Source organism: Plecotus auritus (genome assembly GCF_963455305.1).
Source record: "Plecotus auritus genome assembly, chromosome: 4".
NCBI lineage: Eukaryota > Metazoa > Chordata > Mammalia > Chiroptera > Vespertilionidae > Plecotus > Plecotus auritus.
Window position 1 is genome coordinate 177,988,701 of NC_137775.1, and position 20,688 is coordinate 178,009,388.

A 20,688-nucleotide genomic window follows, 5' to 3' on the forward strand; every position below is an offset into this window, starting at 1 on the left:
ATCACCTGGGATCCTGCTATAACGTGGCTTCTGGTTCACTAGGTCTGGGTTGGGGCCCGAGACGCTGCTTTGCTGGTGAGCTGCTGGGTGTGGAGGGAGCAGCTGGGTGTGGAGGGAGGGAGCTTCTGGGTGTGCAGGGAGCTGCTGGGTGTGCAGGGAGCTGCTGGGTGTGGAGGGAGCAGCTGGGTGTGGAGGGAGGGAGCTTCTGGGTGTGCAGGGAGCTGCTGGGTGTGCAGGGAGCTGCTGGGTGTGCAGGGAGCTGCTGGGTGTGCAGGGAGCTGCTGGGTGTGGAGGGAGCAGCTGGGTGTGGAGGGAGGGAGCTGCTGGGTGTGGAGGGAGCTGCTGGGTGTGCAGGGAGCTGCTGGGTGTGCAGGGAGCTGCTGGTTGTGGAGGGAGCTGCTGGGTGCGGAGGGAGGGAGCTGCTGGGTGTGGAGGGAGCTGCTGGGTGTGCAGGGAGCTGCTGGGTGTGCAGGGAGCTGCTGGGTGTGCAGGGAGCTGCTGGGTGCGGAGGGAGGGAGCTGCTGGGTGCGGAGGGAGGGAGCTGCTGGGTGCGGAGGGAGGGAGCTGCTGGTTGTGGAGGGAGCTGCTGGGTGTGGAGGGAGGGAGCTGCTGGGTGTGCAGGGAGCTGCTGGGTGTGCAGGGAGCTGCTGGGTGTAGAGGGAGCTGCTGGGTGTGCAGGGAGCTGCTGGGTGTGGAGGGAGCTGCTGGGTGTGGAGGGAGCTGCTGGGTGTGCAGGGAGCTGCTGGGTGTGGAGGGAGCTGCTGGGTGTGCAGGGAGCTGCTGGGTGCGGAGGGAGGGAGCTGCTGGTTGTGGAGGGAGCTGCTGGGTGTGGAGGGAGGGAGCTGCTGGGTGTGCAGGGAGCTGCTGGGTGTGGAGGGAGCAGCTGGGTGTGGAGGGAGGGAGCTGCTGGGTGTGCAGGGAGCTGCTGGGTGTGCAGGGAGCTGCTGGGTGTGCAGGGAGCTGCTGGGTGTGGAGGGAGTGGCTGGGTTGGGACCACACTGCACGTAGTGAGGGTTTAGGCGGAGCATCAGGAGGGGCAGCAAGCTCACCGAGTGGTGAGTCTCCCAGCCATGCCTTTCCCACCACCATCCTGGTCCCAGAGCTCAAAACTGGAGGACGTGTAAGACATTGCACTAGTGCTTCAGCTCGGCCTGCGAGGAAGCTCGGAAGTCCTCTGTCCCGTCTACACAATAACAACAACAAAAAGCTGAACAAACTGAAAATCAACACCTCTTCTTAGATCCATCAGAGAACTGAGGTCACCACACAAGCCACTGCTCCCCCAAACTGGAGAGACAACAGGCAGATATACAGCTACAACCTACAATAGGCGGATATGCAGCCACAACCTACAACAGGCGGACATAGAGCCACAACCTACAACAGGCGGACATAGAGCCACAACCTACAACAGGCGGATATAGAGTCATAACTTACCAGAGTAGAAACCTGTGGAGTCAATGCCGGCGGGAAAAGCTAGTGTAGCTGCTGAGTTGCTGGAGGCCCAGTGTGGACACGTTTGAGGGTTCAAGCTGCAGGGAGGCCCCCACACTCCAGGTGTGGCCCGGCCAGGTCCTCTCAGAGAAGCCAGGAGAAACCCCTCCTGCTCTGGGAAGGGAGGGGGAAACAGCCTGATGCATCCAGAGCATTCAGGTCTTAACAAGGCCTGCGCTCCAGGGCCTCACCTGCGGGGGACGGAGAGGGAGGGAGGTGCCCAGCGCAGCCCCTTCCAGCCTCCCTGTCTCAGCTAAGGGGACAAACTAACAAAATAAAATCGAGAAGCCTTTGTGAAGGTCCAGCCCAGGGCCACAGGCTCACTAATCCTGTGACTAAGGCCACTGCCCCTCCACCATCGCCTTCCTATCCCTAGGGCTCCTGTGTGACAGCGGGGACAACTGTGCGTCTCAGAACATCGGAGAAGTCTCGGGAAACCCAAAGACCACAGAAGCACCAACAAGCACACAGAGAAAAGTGGAGCCTAGGACCTTGAGCCACAGCAAACAGCAAGCAGCCCAGCCCTGGCCAATAAACGCCCACACCATGGCCCGCACCTCCCTTCCTTCACCCCGTGCAGCAGGGCCGGCATTCCGAAAGACAAAACCCACCATTTGGAGAGCCTCCAGGCCCGGCACGTGCTCCACTGTCCCACTGGACGTATGTCACGAAACACAAATTCAAAAAGAAAACTATTAAGAATTTCAGGATGGAAGCTACCGAGCACTCGGGGCCTCCTCGGCACGCCTTAGCGCCGTCCTGCACGCCGGGCCGCAGTCGCTGAGCTTTGCCGCAGATCCCGCCCAGGAACTAGGCTCTCAGAGGACGCAGTTTTGAGCAGCCGGTCTTGCTCCATCAATCACATCATCACAGTGTCCCTGGGACTCCCTCAGGCTCAGCGGCCGTGGAGCCCACGTGCTTCGTTCCTGGATGCCTGCCCTGACCTGGCGGGCAGCATAATGGCCCTGCCTGCAGGAGGCAGCCCCCGTCCCTGCGTGTGCCCGCCACGCTCCGCCACACACGGCTGGGGCGTCTACTCAGTGCTGTCAACTGCTCTTAGGAGGAAAGAGTGTGTATAAACTCTGCACGGCACCTGCAGAAGCCATGCAATCGAGTGGCCCTCTCCTAAGATACTCACCTGAAGCAAATCAAAGCTATTCAGTAAGACGAACCACCAAACACAGGCAATGTTATCTCGTTGCAAAGTGGACTTTCCTTAACGCCACGGAGACGCTCACGCCCGTGAGAATGTAAGACAATTAGTAACAGCTCCACAGAGCCCTGGTCCCACTGGGTAGGCATCAGCCACCAGGCTCCAGCACCCGGCACAGTGCACGCAGCACGCTGGGGGCAGCAGGGACCAGCTGACGGGAATCAGCCAGGGGAATGCCTAACAGTGCAGCGCAGCTGTGACAATCGGAAAAGGACTCGCCGTCTATAACCACACGTCGTTCTGCGGATGCATCCTGGAAAAGGGAAAGCCCTTATTCTGCCACGTTCCTCGGTGGGTTTGGACTTGCAGAGTGTGGCCTGGAGCTGACCTCTGGCGGTGGGACAGAGGGAGCTGAAATGAGGAGAACGCGGTGAGGAAGGATGCAGGAGAGGAGCTGAGTAGGAAGCCGCATGATGGAAAAACGGCCAAGGGATTATTTTTTTAAAAAAAATACAGGAATGTCTCGAATTCCATGTTCGATTGCATGTGTTGCTATAGTAACCGGATAGTAGGAGATACTGATTACATCTTCTGTGGCCCTGTTTTGAAACAATCACACTCTGAGGTGCTGGAGGTTAGGACGTCAACATATGAATTTGGGCGGGGTGTGTGGACACAGTTCAATCCCCCCAAATGTGTACGGTAGCAATTGTGACAAAGCACACTTCTCGAGGACCTGTCTTTGAAAAGAAAAGCTCCCGAATCCCAGCGTTGGGGAGCAGGTGGCGTTGCCCCCGCGGTGGTGGCAGTGTGCCACTGGACTGTGCACCAGGGGCTGCGTGGCGGGGCCTCCTCCGGAGCCTCTCTCTGAGGAGGTGCCAGCCGGGGACACCTGCCAGATGCAAGGCTCAGTTACACACAGAACAGGCCACATGTGAAGCCAGGAGGAGGTCACGGCAAGTTGGCTGCACGGAAAGACTGGCCGCTTACCAAACGGGGTAACTTGGCCTTGTGGATATAGAAGGAATCTCAGCGGAGAAGAAAGCAAGAACGACTGAGGGGCTGGTGCCAAATGGATTTTCTTTTTTCAGTAGCTTACAACTTGTTTTTGTAGACCGGTGGCCACTCCCTCAGTGTGCTTCCTGCAGCACAGAAATGTGGAAAACTGCACTAACCAATGGGTTGATGAAAAGATTGAACGGTTGCTCTCTACACTGATTTGGGGGCACCCTCAGGCTCTCAGGGTGCTCTCGAGGTCTCCCTTTGGCTGCCTGCCAGTCAGATGGCCTCCGAACCCAGTGTCCGGGGCAGTTGAGGTCTGACTCAAGCACTGATCTGGGGCCCCAGGGAGGGTTTTGCAGAGTCACTTTGTTCAGCAGGGCCCAGCGCTCTGCAGCCTTCTGAGCGGGTGAGCCACTAGATGGCGCTCCATGCCCACACGATCCTGTGGCGGTTCAGCACCACCAGCCCTGGGCGTCCCCTCCAAAAACATGGGTTCCTCTAGGGCCGCTGGCTGGTTCCGGCATCTCCACATGGAAGCCCCAGGCTGACCCGTGCACAGAACCACCTCGAGCCAGCAGGAGTGAGGGATGGAGAGCTGGGGACTTTTCCTTCTGGGTCAGCGCTCTTTCGCGGGAAAGGAGGGAGGCGGGAGGGAAGGAAGCTCTGTTTGCCTTCTGCCTGCCCAGCAGGTGTCGCGAGTGCCTCGCGTTTTGGTTACCGCAGTCAACAGGTTACTTGTTAAGCAAGTGCTGCCAGACTTACCTTCCAGCCAGACCTGGAATCATTCTACCTCCCCCGCCCCCACCCCTCCCCCTGCCACAGCGGCAGAGGTCACTGCGGTTTCTTGTGTGGATCATCCCAGGAGCTTCCTCACTGATGATTTCTTGCCTCCATCCTCGCCCTCAGAGGGAAACCCAGCAGTGGTCTGGTTAAAATACAAACCAGACCCTATCACTCTCTGCTTGACACCTTCCTGGGTCTCTCCTCTGAGTTAGAGACACGTCCTGGTTCTGTGTGGTCTGGCCCGCGGCCTCTGGCCTCCAGCCACGCCAGGGTCCTGTGGGCCTTGGGCCCAGGTGCACCTTCAGGGTCTGCACTCACTTGCCTCTGTGTGCGGGTGCTCATCCCTCCGGTGTTGGCATGACTGGCTCCCTGCCTTCCTTCCGGTCTTCGCGGCAGGGCTGCACGGCCTTCCCAGGACTGCCGTACCAAAGTACCACCAGCCGAGTGGCTAATACAATTTATTGCCTCCCAGTTCTGAAGGCTGAAGGCTGTCAGGAAGGGGTTGGCAGGGCCGGTTCCTCTGAGGGCTGGGAGGGAAGGATCCGCTCCAGGCCTCTGTCCTGGGCTTGTCCGCAGACGTCTGTCTCCACGTTCACAGGGCGTTCTCCCTGCACGCATCTCCAAATTGACCCTTCTTCTCAGGACGACAGCCACACGAGCGCAGGGCCACTTAACCACTGCATCCTAACGTGATCACCTCTGTAAAGACCCATGTCCAAATAAGGTCAGATTCTGAGATCCTGGGGGTTAGGACCTCAACATGTGACTTTGGAGGGGACACAATTTGACCCATAGCCAAGGCCTTCCCTGGCCACCCTGCCTAACACGTCACCCACCTTCCTGGCACGCTCCAGCCCCCTTCCCTGCATGAGCTTCGTGCTTTCCAGAACCCTCTTATCATCTAGGGAACTACTGCGTATTCCACTCATCTGTCGTGTTTATTTTCTCCCTCTCTAACTGTCCAGCTGGATCGAAGCTCCATAAGGGAAGGGATCCTTGTTATCTTCATGTTATCACCTAGGATGGGACCTGGCACATAGTAGGTGCTCAAGAAATATGTATTAGACAGATCTGATGAAGTCTGTTGCACATTAATGGTAGCTTACACAAAAGAGAGGGAGGGAGAGACAGAGATAGGGTGGCGGGGGGGGGGAGAGGGAGAGAGAGAGAGAGAGAGAGAGGTGGAGCAGAGAGAACGTTAGTTACTGGTCGATTTAAAAAAGAAAAGCACTAGGCCAGTTGCATCCATAGGCCCAGGGTGAGCTGTCCTTTCGGCCGTCCCTGCTTTTCTGCCTCACAAAGGGAACTTCATCTCAACCCAGGCTCAGAGGTCAGCCCTTTAGCACTGGTACCGACTGACTCTACATGAAACCAGAGACACCTGCCCCCAACCGCAGAGGACACAGCCAGAGGGCAGAGAGCGTGTGTCCACCTCCGTCTCCTCAGAAACTGTGATGCTTCCATGTTGCCCCGGGAAGCCCAGAGCTTGTGAGGTGGACGTGCTGCTTAGGGTTCCCCATCCTGTGGCCAAACCAGGGAACAGGAAGCAGCGGGCGGGGCCAGGAAAAGCCCTCCGGCAGCTTCACCCAGTCAGCTGCCCAGGGTCAGCCAGCCTTTTTTCTCCCCGTGTTAATACGCGAATGACAATGTCAATGCTAACAGTAGGGTTATGCCAACTCTGCAGGCTCTAGGCAGACATCATTGTCCAGATCAATCAGCAAACGTTTAGGGAGCCCTTGCTTTGTCCCACCTTGGAGCAAGGCAAGTGGGGTTCAAAAGGAAACCTGGGATTTGATCTCACTGGAGCTCCCTGCATTGTCCATTGCCTGCTCCCCGCTGCCCTGGGCACAGATGTTGCTAAATGCCTTGTTGGGCAATGGAGAGAACCAAGGATAAGAGAAGTTAAGTAACTTGCAGGCCGTGGAGTGCAAATGTGTGTATCTCACATTGATCACCACCATCCTCACCACCTTCAATCGTTATTTGAATGCCTACTAGGTACCAGGCATGACACGAAGCACTTCACGTGCATCTTCTCATGCGATTTCTCATACAACCTTGCCAGGTAGGGGGCAGAGTAACCCCCGTTTTATGGGGTGCAAGTTCAAGGTGGAGACCTTCGCCAGTGCTTTCAGCTTACAAGTTGGAGCCTGACTTGAACTTGGCGGCATTCTGCCTGCAGAGGCCACACTGTTAGCCCTGCCCCTCACCCTCTGGGTGGCCCACGCTGGGTGGGGGGCAAGACAATGCAGGGTGGTTCCCCCAAGAGTAATGAGTGGGACCTGCTGCAGGAATTCAGATAGGGATAAGGGGGTTCAGGAGGGCTTGGTTGTGGATGAGCCTTGCCTGGGAGGCAGGAAAGGGGTCCTGGCATGTGGTATCCAGGAGAGTAGACTGGGTATAGGCAGGGAGCCTGGGGGAGAAGGCATGAGGGGCCAGAGGGCTGGGCTGGGAACACAGCGACAGCGGACCAGAGCCCCCTCCTTTCCCTTGGGGGGTGGGCAGCAGCTTGGTACCCGGAGGCAGGCCCTCTGTGCGGATGGAGGGCCTTTGTCTGGTTGTTTGTGGCAGGCCTGCGTCCAGGGCAGGACTGTGGAGTCAGCAGGGGCACCGGACAGGGAGCGGCGAGGCACTCCTTTCCGGCTTCCGCCCTCTGCCTCCCCGGCCAGCTCCGGCCCAGCCCAGGTCACTAGAATACAAAGGAGCATGAACAGTTCTTATTTCCCACAGCAGCCAAGCCACTTCCTTGAATAAAACCCGAGTAATTAGCTCTAGCAATCACAGGCCTGCACGCTTTCTTCACAGCCCGCCCGAAGGATCCCAGAGGTCTCCTAGCACAGCCGCATGCTGTGACCAGATTGCTAGGTGGACTTAGGTCTGTTTGCATATCTCTGGTGGGGAAGGGTTCATCTATCCTGAATGCAATTGTGGTGGCCTGGGCTCCTCTGGTGAGGGTCCCCCAACCCCAGCTAGCTCTGTATCCCTGTCAGTCTGGCTTTAAGATTTAATACCTTGCAAGTAGCAACTAAGCCTCATATATACTTACTTATTTAGCAAATGTCTGGTGCGTGTCATTGATTCTTTAGTAAGAATCAATTCATCTCCACATGAGGGATACGAGGTTAAAGGGGCTTCCACCTTATTAGTGTCCTGGAGCATCAGCCCCATCTCTTTGGCCCTGAACAGGTAAGTAGAGGCCAAAATGTGAAGCCCTTGTATGCCATTGAGGTTTATTTAGTTCTATGGCCTGGGGGCGCTATTGAAGGATTTTTCAGATGAAAAAACACACACATCAGATTTGTGTTTTACAACAAATACATGTTTCTGAGAGCAGTTTGGAGATTAGCTGGGGGGCATTTAGACTCGAGGGAGGGCTCTGAGGTAGCAGGTTACTGCCAGGGCCGGAGGGAGGCAGCAGGGCTGTGCTCATGCCGGGTGGGGGGCAAAGAGGGAGCTGCTGGTGGAGAACTGGAGGACCAAGCGGTGCTGGGCTGGGAGCCAACATAGTTCCTGGTCTGGCCTTGGTGCTGGCATCACTCACCATAGCAGACTCTCTGGAGAAAGGGCCCACCAGTGGAGCCGGCAAGAGCCTCTGTGGCCAGAACTTGGGAAAGCCCTGGCCCCTGCCTCCAGTCTCCGAGGGGCCAACTGCTGTCGGGACTCTCTCTCTCTCTCTCGGTTAGGACTCCAAGTATCTACTGCAGGGATTTTTCTCAGAATGCCATTATTTTCACTCAAGTTCTAACCGGCAACTACAGCCTCTCTAACCACACAGACAACTTGGGACCCTCCCACCATGGGAGCAGGGAAGGGGCCTCAGGACAGCGGGCTCAGTGCCCCCTCCCAGGCTGCATCCCAGCTCCTGACTCCACGCTGGGACCTGGACCACCTGCGGGTCCTCCTGGGAGGAGAAAAGTCTAGTCAGCACCACACGCCTCCCTCACCCCCACTTACCTGGAGAAAGTGGGGGTAAGGGATGTTAGACAGTGGGGGTGGGGGAGGGTCTAAACTGGGTGGGCTTGTTCTTCTCTTTGTAGGTGGTCTGTGGAGAAGGTCTGCCCCTTGGTGTGGTTTTAGCGGAAAATAAAGGGCGGGGTGGTGTGGCCAGGCAGCGGGGAAGGGCTTGGAAGAGTGCGGGGCCATCCAAGGAGGAGGACCGGGAATTCTGTCACCTCGTCACCTCGGGGCTGGGTGAAGCGTGGGCTCAGGAGGGGCTGCAGGTGCCGTGGGGAGGAGTGAGTGGCTGAGAGGCAAACGTGCCCTGACAGCTGACCACAGGGGACCCTGAGCCACCCCTGGAGGACCTCCAGCCGAGAAAGGGAAGGAGCCCTGCTGGACTGAGTAGGCCCAGCTCCTCCAGGGCAAACACCAAGTCACCATAAGGGCAACAAAACCCAGAGCTGTGACGTGACCGGCTCTGAGTGAGGCCGGAGCAGGGTCCCAGCTCGTGTCCCCAGGAGCCCAGTGAACGGGAGCCAGGCCTTGCTCAGTAGGTGCGCGGGCAGGGTGGGGGTGGTGGGGGGCTTCCCCGCCACGTCAGGATGGGACCAGGACCGGGAGCACTTTACTAAGGATCAGCCGCCTAAAGCTTAAGAACCTCTTGTGTGTGGCAGCGGGTGGAACAGGCCCAGCGGCTCCCTGGGACCCAGAAGACCCGAAGGAGAGCCTGCCCAGGCACGGAGCTCTCAGTGCCCGGAACACGATTCTGTGGCTCGTGCACCGGGGCCAGGACCAGATTTCGGGGTTTGCAAATCTGAACAAAAACTGGCTTCTGAGTTGGCAGGAGCCCTTGCCTTTCCAGTTTGGGAAACCCCAGTGAAGAAAATGCCCAGTACCCTGAGCCATGGAAACGTCCCTTTCTTTCCTATTCCCTCCCGACGTGGAGCCCGGCTCCCTCCCTTCCTGGCCTGCGGGCCCCTGCCCCCAGGGTGGCGATGATGGGACCAGGACAGCAGGAAGCTCTGGGGTCCCTCGCTCTGGCCCCTGTGTGCTCCACCCCTTCCCTTGTCTCACAGAAGTGCCACTTCCTGGGGATGAAAGTCCCGAGAAACTCATCTGGGGTTTCCTTTTCCCTTTCCCACAGAGACAAGCCCTTTGCACGACCTGGGAGGACAGGGGTCTTGTGCATTAGGGACTCTTGCCCACTCGTGGGCTGAGGGAAAGGGCAGTTTATCAAGGACAGTGTCCTGGGAGACTGCACCTACCCGCCAGCTCAGGCTAAATTCTCCAGAGACACCCCCAAGCCCCCGCCGACCCCCAATCCCAGTAGCTCCTAATGATGACGTTTTATTTCTCACTCAAGTTACACGTCCTTCAAAGCTGGAGAGCAGGTGTTGAAGCCGCCATTCCTTGCTCACCTGGATCACTGAGGTCCGGCAGGAGACGGGCAGGTGCAGGCTGCAGGGTAAAGCTCCGGTTTACAGGCCACACGGCCACTTCCTCCCTTTGTTCACCGGACAGAGCAGAACCTTGGCCACTGTGAGTTCAACCCGCGGAGACACACACCCTGTGCGGGGAGGGACCACCACGTGGGCCCAGCCGGACACCAAGGGGCAGGACGTGCCATCCTTCCACAGAGGGGGAGAGAGGGTTGGAAGGACAGGCCACCGTGGTGCGTGGGCACCGAGACATCCCATTTCCCCAGAGCGTCGTCAGCACCCCTCTGCGGAATCACCTGCCCACACTCGTGTGTCAAAGCTCTACCTAGGCCCAGGCCATCCCCCTGGGGCTCAGCGCTTTCCTGGTCCCTGGCCCTGCTCCAGGGGGTGAGGTGACGATGGCGTCGCTGAACTCTCCAAATCCTAGAACCTGAGGAAGCTGATGCGATTTCCAGCCCAGGGCAGTAACTCAGGGGCAGCGTGTGTGACATGGGCGTCTGTGGGCTGCCCCAGACCGCTTCACCCCCTTCCAGCCTCGCAGGGAGCAAGCGATTTCCAAGCTCCAATGACTGCATGTAATAAGCCGCCCCAACGCGGGCTGTACACCCACACGCATCACGGACACAGCAAGAAGCTCCCAGCCACGGATAGCGTTATTAGCATCATCTTATATTTGGAAAAGCAGTTTAAAAAAAACACCTGAAAATACAAGGTAAGGTAACAGTGACATATAAGTTTTCACCTTATATTGCCCGGCCGTTTTCACATATAAATTATTGCTTACTAGCTTCGATAAATACACAGCACAGTCATATATGTACAGAAGCAGAAAGCATGAAATCTGAGAAGGGAAATACTGTTAATGGCAATTCTGGTAATTCAACCCATGTTTCATATTTACCAGCTCCGGTAATGGTGGAAAACTACGGGGTGTGGTCCCTGAGAAGTTAGGTGGGCACCCTGGCCGCGGGTTCCTATCGGCTGAGCGCTCACGCCAGCCGACGTCACCGCAGTTCTAACGAATGACACATTAGAAGGCCAGCGTCCTTGCTGCAGCTCACTGATTCCGTCCCAGTATTTAATAACAGCGCGACACGAATACAATAAATAGGCTATGCAAATAAATAGTACTCTGCTAAAAAACGTTTAGTATGTACAGCTTTGCTTTTTACAGTAGTACATTTTCATCTAGCTTTTTGGCAAATTTTAAAAACATTTCCCCCCTCCCAGTGTTCAGCACAGTGGCCCGCTCGTAACAAGCAGGCTGAAATTTTAAGGACATGTTTGAAGCGTTGAAAAGAAACTCCGTGTCAAGACAATTGCAGGGCACCCGATGGTCCCCATTTTCATGGTTTCCCCTCGTTTCCGAGAAGCTTGCATTACTTGTGCCATTTGGGAACACTGAGTCTGCGACTGTGCACGTGATGGCTGTCACAAGGCAGCCGGGCTGGGACGGGGGCCGCAGGGCAAGCCCAGCTCCGGGGGCCCAGGTCCCAGGCACCCTCTCCTTCCTGCAGCCATTTCTCCCACCAGGAGGCATCTGCCCCTGCCGACCGGGAGGGGTGGGCTTTTACTCTATCCTCACGCTGCTGAGCTCGGTGCACGCCCCACCTGACTTGCCTGTGGACAGGGTCTGGGTAAATGAACTTCTTCTAAACATAATGGATGATACAGAATAAAGCGAATGCAGGCCATCATATTTATCAGGGCAACCATTTGGCAATTGTGCAGATTATAATGAAGAGTGACTCTGAAACGCCGTAGTCTTTGGAGCATCTGTAATATGGATGGAGAACGAAGGCGTTTGGCAAGGTTGCGGTTTTGCCCACAGGAATCTGCCCGTGCTGATTTCTAAGCGGGGCTGGTTCGCCGGATGCTGACAGAGAGAACCACTCGGAAGGGCTGGTGATGGCGGCAGCTGGCAGATTTCCAGGGCGAATGGAGGTTTTATACGATCATAACAATCTAAAAGAGCTGGGAAGCAGCACAGACGTCTTCCAGTCCATCCGTCTGTCTAGCCAGCACAAAACCTATTCCAAAGAGGCTGCGGCAGGATTTGGAGGGAGCACAGCCCATCCCACTTACAGGGGGCTGCTGAGCCCCACGTCAGCCACTCACTGTTGGGGGCTCAGATTTTTAGAAAGAGCTCCCACAATTGGTTGCGCTAAACCCGGCTCCCACAATTCCGCCTTGAATTCTTTAGTCCCAGGCTTATGTCTCCTCCACGCTTCTGAAATTTCTGAGAGCGGCCGCCTGGGACATCGCTGGAGACAGGTGCTAAATTTCAGAAAGACTGGGAGACGTGGACATTCAGAAGATGGGAGGGAAAAGCAAATCTAAACTGAACAAAATCCCCCCTCCCTCGGCTGCCCCGGGAGCCACCGACCACGGCTGGAGGAAACGTGACCGCACCACGCTCTCCCCCGCCCGTGTCTGCCCACACCGCGGGGCGGGCTCTGCCTGCACTACCAAGACCGGTTTAAACTGGATGCACGTGTGGATTCGTTTGGCCGTGGACATATCTGAAATGAGGTCTAAGCAACAGGTGCTTTGCTGAAAAAGTTCTCTACTAAAGAAACTGCAATAGTTTTCGTTGGAGCAAAGTAGATCCTGTATGAATAAAAACTTAAATGCAAAACATGGAGACAATATCAAAATGGCCTTAGATCAGCCGTGGGCAAACTACAGCCCGCGGGCCAGATCCGGCTGTTCTATCCGGTTCTCTTGCTCTCCCCTCCGCTCCTTTACTTTGAATTTATATTAGTTCACACAAACACTCCATCCATGCTTTTGTTCCGGCCCTCCGGTCCAGTTTAAGAACCCATTGTGGCCCTCGAGTCAAAAAGTTTGCCCACCCCTGCCTTAGATGGTTTGACGGGGCAAACGCTCCTCCCCAGCATGGAGAGCATACAGGAAGGCCTGTGCGTGCAGCGAGCCCCTGCCCCCTGCAGCGTGTGATCGGCCACCAGAAGCCTGCCGCCCCGGCTCCAGGCTCAGGTCCCCTCCAGTGGCTCCCCTTCCAGTCCTAGCAGCTGGGAGCATTTCTCTAGTGGGCCAGCCCTGGATGGTGCTTTCGACAAAATCCTGCTAATTTTTAGGACTGACGTTTACATGCTGGGGCAGACATAATCTCTCTGAAAGTTCTACCAACAATCTTCTCCCCATGGCTCCTTTCAGTGACTCAAGCTCTCTGTGGCTCCTGAGCCAGGACACAGCCCTGCTGTGAGGGGACAGGCAGCCCCGGATGGAGGTGCTGAGGTGGCAGGAAGCTACAAGATGCACAGGCAGCCTAGGGAGGGAGTGCCGAGTGCCTCGCACATCCCACCCCACTCACCTCCCTGGACCGGCTGCCACCTCTGCACACGGCGGGCAAGGAGCCCGCGGAGGCGTGCAGAGCACCAGGGCACCGTCAGGCACCTCTGACTGTCACCTTGATGAACGGTTACGGAGCCTACAATGTGTCAGGCACTGCGCTCTTTCAAAAATCGTATTGTTCCCAATAGGAGGAGACCCTGCTTGCACGTGTCAAGAAAATCCCCGGAAATTAAACCATGAGTCCATCTCCTAAGGATTCCTATTTTTCCTTATTGGCAAAGCCATGTAGCCTAACTTGTCCACAGTTGCAAATCAGTTGAGCAGAAACGAATTTCACCAGCGAGCTGACATCTGTAAGTGATTGTGGGTGCAAAGCAAGGCCTGCCTGAGGTTTCCCTTCTGGGACTCAGGGCACGGACTCCCCAGACACAAGGGGCCTTCGGTGAGGTCACAGTGTGTATCAGCAGAGACCACGCCTTCTCCCTGGAAATTTGGACGTGCCATCGCTTCTTCTGGTGTTCAAACAAGCCCCTTCTTGGACAGCCTATACACAGTAACCTGCTCCCGGCGAAGCAGAGCCGCTCCCGTGTCATGCACGCTCTCACTGAAATATATGGCCACTGTAACACGACAGGCTCCCTGGTCTGGATGCTGGCACATCTCAAGTTGAAAACCGGATGGGATCAAAATGTCCGTGTAAGGAACTGGACTTCCCCATGCCAAGATGCTCTGAGCCTTCTGCCTTCTCGTCCGAGAGCGAGAGCAAGAGCGGCGAGGCGCGGCGAGACGCAGCGAGGCCCTTCCCACCGCGGGTGGCGGGAGCGTGTCTTGTGAGTTACTGATAAAACTCAGCAGCTTTTTTTCTCCCACGAAAGGGACGTGCTGGGCACTGACGTCCTGTGGCGGGAGAGCTGCAGGTGCTCAGGGGGCGCGGCTGGGCTCACGCCCGGGGCTCGATGCGGTGGGAGAGCTCGAACAGGGCCTGCTGGCTGTCGATGACGTACAGGTGGGTGACGTAGGACTTTAGCTCGTGGTGCTCTTTCGGAGACACGTCCCCTCCTAATTTTTGGAGGAAAAAAATCCCCCAGTTAGTCTCACGAGCATGGTGATGTTATGGCTCGATCCCAGTGAACCCCTCGGGAAGGCTTAGTGCAAACCTACCAGGCAGCCTCTGTGAGTCAGACTCGTAGAGCAGCTCGCGATGCTAACCGGGGAGCTGCGTTCTCAGCTCAGACTAGGTTCCTTGGTCGGGTGTTTGGACCCGGCAAGGTGTTTGTCTTACCACATGTCTACAGTGTTTATTACCTAACAACACACAGCATCCAGCAGCTGGGTTATCACCCTCTCAGAGGGGAAGCAGCACGCACACGAGTGAGTGCCGCATGGGACTGGAACCCGGGCCCTGTGGCTCCCGGTCCATGGTCTGAGGTCCCGTGTCTCAAGACATATCCCTTTTAATGGCTCTCACGGGCTCTTAATCTCAGGCTGGAGCTGTCGGAAATCACTGCTAACCCGGTGAGTGCACAGACACAATCCTTTTTGGTGTCCTTATTTTTTGGGGGAAAAAATGAAGGGACCCATTAAGTGAACGGATATCACAGAACTAAAGGTAAGGCATGGCTAACAGGCACCGCAGGTGCCTAAAGGACGCGGCTGGGCTAACATCTACCCCGTGAAAGGCGAGGCAGGGGTTTCTACTCCCCATCCAGGACCCGGTGGTTAAATACCGAGGGGCCGGCCAGCTTCGGTGCACTGTGAACACACAGGTGCCCTGCTGGTGGCAGCTCTGATAAGGAACCAGAGATAAGGGGGCCTGGACAATGGGGCAGGCTCACTTCCCATACTCAGAAATGAACACATCCACCTCCACCCCCACCCCACCCCACCCCGGGGCCCCGGAGACCGAGCTGGGCTGCGGAGGACAATGTGACCGCGAGTGAGTGGCGTGAGGTCACTGGCGTCGGGATTTCTGGGGGGGAAGGAGGGCCCAGGCCGCGCTCAGTCCGAGCGGAGGGGCGGGGCCTGAGGAGGCTGACATTTCAAAGCAGCTGTTTTTTTCTCCCTCCTCCAGGACAATGTGTTTTGTAATCTAAGGCCTGTATGTCATGGGTGGCTTATCATTCTTAGGTTTAATAGAAATAAGACTTTCTGGTTTCAAAAGGTAAAAAGCACCAGGAGTTGATGTTTTTACCATCGTACTTGTTTGAAAGTGACCAAAGGCTGTGTCATTCCAGAGGCCGTTTCCGGAGACACCAAGATAATGTGGCAGTTTCGTGAACATTGGTGTAGAACACACGATGCTACCAAGGTAATTTTGTTGTTAAATTTCTGGCCTTAAAGGAAGTAGAACGAATGGTTCCAATCATGACAACGGACACTTGCAGGCACCCCACAGTTTATAGGGGCCTTGATTTATCTTATTTTATCCCAAAAGCCGACAGTGGCTTACAATGCCTACCAATTGAGGCAATTCAGTCACATATGTGATTTTTAAAGATACAAAAATATAGAACACAAACAGGCCTCATAGTTCAATGAACTTCTCCTTTGCTTTGTGCTAAGGAGACTTACTATCTGGTGATGGCAGGTTCAAGACAGGGTCAAGGTCAGCCTTCCTGTCCACACTTGCAGCACATATAAACCAGGCCCTTAGTAAATGAGACTGAAGTCTTAGAATTAGCTGAGTGCCCATAAATACTTGGGAAGCACAGGAGGATGAAAGAAATATGAACTCGTTAGCAACATTATACTTGTGCACTTGAATGGATCTCCAAGATAACGTTACCATCGCTGTTTCTATTGTAACAGCATTGTACTTCTCTGCTTAATGGAGAATTATATAAGCATATATCAAATGGTATTAATTGATGTGAATATTATTGTACTTGTGTGCTTAATGGAGAATTATAAGCACATATCAAATGGTATTAATTGATGTGAATATTATTGTACTTGTGTGCTTAATGGAGAATTATAAGCACATATCAAATGGTATTGATATGAATATTTAGAAAATTAGGTCTTGCATTTATAATTCTTCCTTTTGAACAGAATTCATACAGATGTTCAGTTGTTTTGTTGAGGGGTAATACAGCCAGCCAAGACCAGCCCAGACGAAAAAAAAAAGACTCTTAAGAATGTGCACCCACCCTTAGAAAGTGCGACTTCGATTTTCTACTTTACATACATTCCGTACTGTTAAAGAAAAACTGTCTTACAATGAGGATGAATTACTTAACAAAGTAAGTTTTACTTAGCAGACACCTTTGATTGATATATAATTTTTGCATTCAACTTCCTATTTTTTAAATTGCCCTTTATATCTACTGAATCTGCAGAAGGCAAGGGGAAGGGTATGGGCAGGAAATCGGGTGGACCTGGGGTGAGTAATGGCTGTGTGATTAGCCTCTGAGCTTCCTCTGCTCCGTACCCACAGGAGTAATATCTCCATTCACCAGTCACCAATACTGGTGACAGGATCCCACCACCCATGCGAAAGCTCTGTGAACTCAATAAAGTCGATTTCCTTCCTTCCTGCAGTGTTTTAACACGATCGAAACATAATGTAAATTGTGCCCAAGATTTAGAAAAGAACGAATATTCCTACTTACATTGGTCTCAGTGGGGAGTCTACAAAAATGCTCAGAAACACACTTTTTCAGGGAAAGGCAGCTCCAGACAGGAAATTTTTGTTGGAGAGGAGGACAGGCTCTGGGAGGCTGCATTAGGCACATTTACAACGATATTCCTATTCCAGGAAGGCTCCAGGCAGAGAGGTTAGGGACGGGTCGCCCCTGATAAACCCACTGGCATTTCTGTGCCAATGGGCAAACGAATAAGACTTCCTGGGGTTGGGGGGTGGGGTGGGGTGGGAGCTTCTGACTGTCCAAAGTCACTCTCTACAGTACAATCTTGCCGCCCTATCTTGCCTCCCTCTGCATCCCAAACACGCAGAGATGAAACACAGAGAGGGCAGTGTACGCGTACAACATGCACATTATACTTCACAGTCTGCTACATGTTTTACCACAAACCCTTATGACACATCCACCCCCACCCCTACACCGCTGCATGTGAATTTACATTGCATGTCGACTGCGATTACTTACCAAACTGGTTGGCCCTGCAGTGTCTCAGGGTTCGGACGGTGTCTGCAATCATATGCTGGAAGGCAAGCAGGAAGCAGGTCAGTGGGAGGGTCACTGCGGTGCGGCCCAAGTAGCATGCTTGCCAGGATCGGTGGGCATTTACACCCTCGGGTGTAACTTGGAGCTGGACTTTAAGTGACAATACTGAGCTTGGGTTACAGAAGAGTATTTAGTCCTTGTCTGGAGAAACTGGGGCTCCCCCACCCAGTTGCACAATTCTAACGGAGTCCCGGGAAAACACACTCAAAGATGCAGCTCTCCTACGCCCGCTGCCCACCCATCCTGACTACGTGCTAAGGCTTTGCCCTCCAGGGGGTGCCCCGCCCGCCTCTTCCCCAGGAGGCCTCACTGAGCTCTCCCGGTGAACCTGCGAGGCGTCCCTCTCAACCTTCTCACTGTCCTTTGCACATTGCAATGGGCTGTGTTGTGGTATTTGCTGTGGAACTTTCCCTGTCGACCAGGTCCCACCAGCCAGCTCTGCTTGCCGGCGTCTATCAGCTGCCAGGCACGTTGACTCACGCCACCTGCCGAATGCAGGTTGGCATTTTTGTGGAATCAAAGGTTCACGGGTCTCAAATGGTGAGAGGAAGGGAGGCATTCATGAAGGATAAACATTTTCTGGAACCTCCATATCTTCACAAAAATGTATAGATTCCTTCCTAGACTCTTCAGTGTTCTACTTCAACATCTTTCTTTACAGTCCTCACTGGTCTCCAGGCAAAAGTCTTCTTCAACTCGAAGCTGCTTCGGACGAGACCCCACCGCCTCCCATGGGTGCCCCTGCAACAGCCTTCTGAGCGCCGCCGCGCTGGTTTTTCCACGAAGGAGGAAATACAGCATTTAGGGCAAGGCCACTCTCCGCTCCAGTTCCCCCCATCACGTTCCAGAATAATCTCGACACTCTCGTCCTCCTGCTCTAGTCTTCGGGAAAGTCGCAGTGACGCCCTCATTTGTTTCATATCAAAATCCAAACATCATCCCATTATCTAAGCATCTGCACTGTTCATTACCTGGTGCCCCAAAGCCCTCCAGGTGGCATCACCTACCATGCCCAGTGTGTGCGCCCTGAGCCCAGGGCCGTGCAGACACAGCAAACCCACAGGGGACCACTGCTGACACAAAGCTGATACTACAGAACTATAGCATCTGTAGTGTGTGAATGTGACCTCCTTATTACATTGTTCTCACAGCTGTATTTCTAAGTGGTGGAACGTTAAATAGGACAGTGAGTGGAGCAGTCGCTCCGTTGCATGTGTGACGGAAACGGGCCTGACTCATGTCTGCGAGTGTATTGTTATGTTTCCTTCCCCCGTGGGCCACTGTTCCCGGCAGTCCCTCGCGGTTATCAGCCGCGGCGTCACATTGATTTCTATCGTGTGCCATTTGCGCAGCTCACGCAGGGCTCAGTCCTGAGCGCGGAACCTGAGCCCTGATCCTCATCGTTAGGCTACCTGAAGGCGCAGAGAGGACGATGTGGTGAAAAGAGGATGCTCTTCCCCTTGAGGGATGGAGAGGAGGAAGGGGAGAGCATCTGTTTCTTCATGATGTCACAGGTTGGACTGGAACACGGAGAGCCGCTGAGGCAGCGTGGGGAACAGTGGGAATCTCATTAGGCCCGCTGAGCGCTCCTGGGTCTTCTGAGTTAATGTGTCGGCCTGAATCAGCCAGATAAAGATAATGCACTGACTTCTCTGCTAGCTGGTTAAGCTAATATCCGTCATGAGGAATCGGCTCCCCACAAGTTAATTCAGTTACGTTCTATTGGCTCATTATTGTGAAAGATGATCCTGTTTAAGTGAAACCCTGTCCTTTGCTGAGAAATATCCTTAAAAAACTGCCTCTCCTAGGAAATTCAGTTTCATTCCCTGGCATCTGAATATAACATAGGTTATGTACAATAGATATTTGCCCTTCTAGAAAATTCTAACGTCACCCCGTCTTTTCTGTGCAAGGAGGGGGTCAGCAGCAGGTGTGCTGTATCTTAAATGCCATCTACGTCGAGGCCTAGGAACCCACTGTGTGTCCTATGGCCTTATAGAACGTAGCTTCTGTCTTCTTAATAAAAGTCCTCTTTAGGAATTTAAAATGGAAAATAAGGTATTACTTACATATGCTATGCTATTTCCTTAAACTTTCTTAAAGAATTAAGGGTACAGATAATTACTGACCACAGTAGATGTACTACTAGGTGACTTTCTTAGTTTTAGCCCCCATGGTTAGTATGACATCTGAGCACTGATGAAAGCAAGACCCTGGATGACATCGGCAGGCGTTGAAGGCCTTCCCTGGGGCTGCTGGGGGAAGCAGGGGAGACCAAGATGCTGGTCAGAAACAAGGAGAGCAGGGGGCCGGGGCCCCTCCATCGCACGCTCCCCTCTGTGCAATTACGGAATTGTTCTCTCCCTCTGTAGCACTTAGGGGAAATGACACAATGAGCTTAACCAAACCACTGGTTCACTCCGGGAGAGGGTCAAGCACCCGTCAGCCCTTAACAATGGGCAACCGTCTGCGTACAGAGTGCAACTGTTCTCCCATATTCCCCCTGGTCAGTCAGAGGAAACTTACTAGACCTTTATAGGGAATTCCACCACGTGACAAACCTCACCCTATGTCATCACACACGCTCTCCAAAGCTTATCTGGCGTTCTTCACTCGGTGCATTGGCCAGGATTTGGAGTAAATATCTACCAAAGGTTTGATATTCCTGCAATCCTTCCAGTAAATCCAAACATCGGAGATTAATCTGCCTGGAAACCAGAATGTTGGTGCCTACAGCCTTTCGTTGCAAATAGCTGCCCTGTGATCTTCAGAACATTACCCAGCGACACAGAACACATCTTCAAAGAATATGTACCGAAACCCCAGCACTTTAAATGCCCATTCCCAGCTGTGTTGGTTTGACCGTATGTAGTATCTAAATAACTGAGCTCTGATTCCAAAGCACTTAGTGCAGAGAGAGACTTGAAAAGTTACAGGCATGTCCGCTTTAAAAATAACTAGCCATAGAGAGATGGTCCTCAGGGCTTACACCTATGGCAAGAAGCCTGACGCCTGCCTTCAGAGCCTAGGTGCACGGTCCGCGAGTGGTTTGGTGGCCCTGTGCCCTCTCACCCTGTGTGTGGCGAGTTAGAGCAGGGCACTCGGGAGGCAAAGGTCAGACACCAAACCTCGTGTGGACTGGGCAGTTTGCATTGTTCTGTGGTCATGGTCACCCCCTCCACACTCCCCCTCCCCCTTCCTTCCTCCCAGGGAATTGGGGGTCATTTCCTGAAAGAGTTCACACAAATCCATTACCATGACTGAAAAGTCAGAGGCCAGGATCTATGGACAGGGGTCACTGGCATCGTTCTTAACCATGAAGGACATTCTAATTCATGACTAAAGTTCATCGGTCAGACACATCCATCCTTCTTGT

At 54.2% G+C, this 20,688-nt stretch overlaps 1 protein-coding gene across 4 annotated transcripts in view; it reads right to left on the reverse strand.

Moving 5' to 3' along the window:
- Nucleotides 1-10,458: 10,458 nt before the first annotated feature.
- Nucleotides 10,459-20,688, reverse strand: part of RAPGEF5 (Rap guanine nucleotide exchange factor 5) — a 279,765-nt gene continuing 269,535 nt past the window's right edge. For 3 of the 4 annotated variants that reach the window (XM_080666447.1, XM_080666445.1, XM_080666446.1), the window contains 2 exons: nucleotides 17,235-17,289; nucleotides 10,459-14,184 (listed from right to left, as the gene is read on the reverse strand). In XM_080666447.1, coding sequence (XP_080522573.1) covers nucleotides 14,066-14,184; nucleotides 17,235-17,289 — 174 coding nt within the window. In that variant the 3' untranslated portion in view covers nucleotides 10,459-14,065. Of the gene's footprint in view, nucleotides 14,185-17,234; nucleotides 17,290-20,688 lie in introns of those variants that run through there. The other variant, XR_013960501.1, reaches the window with a different exon arrangement.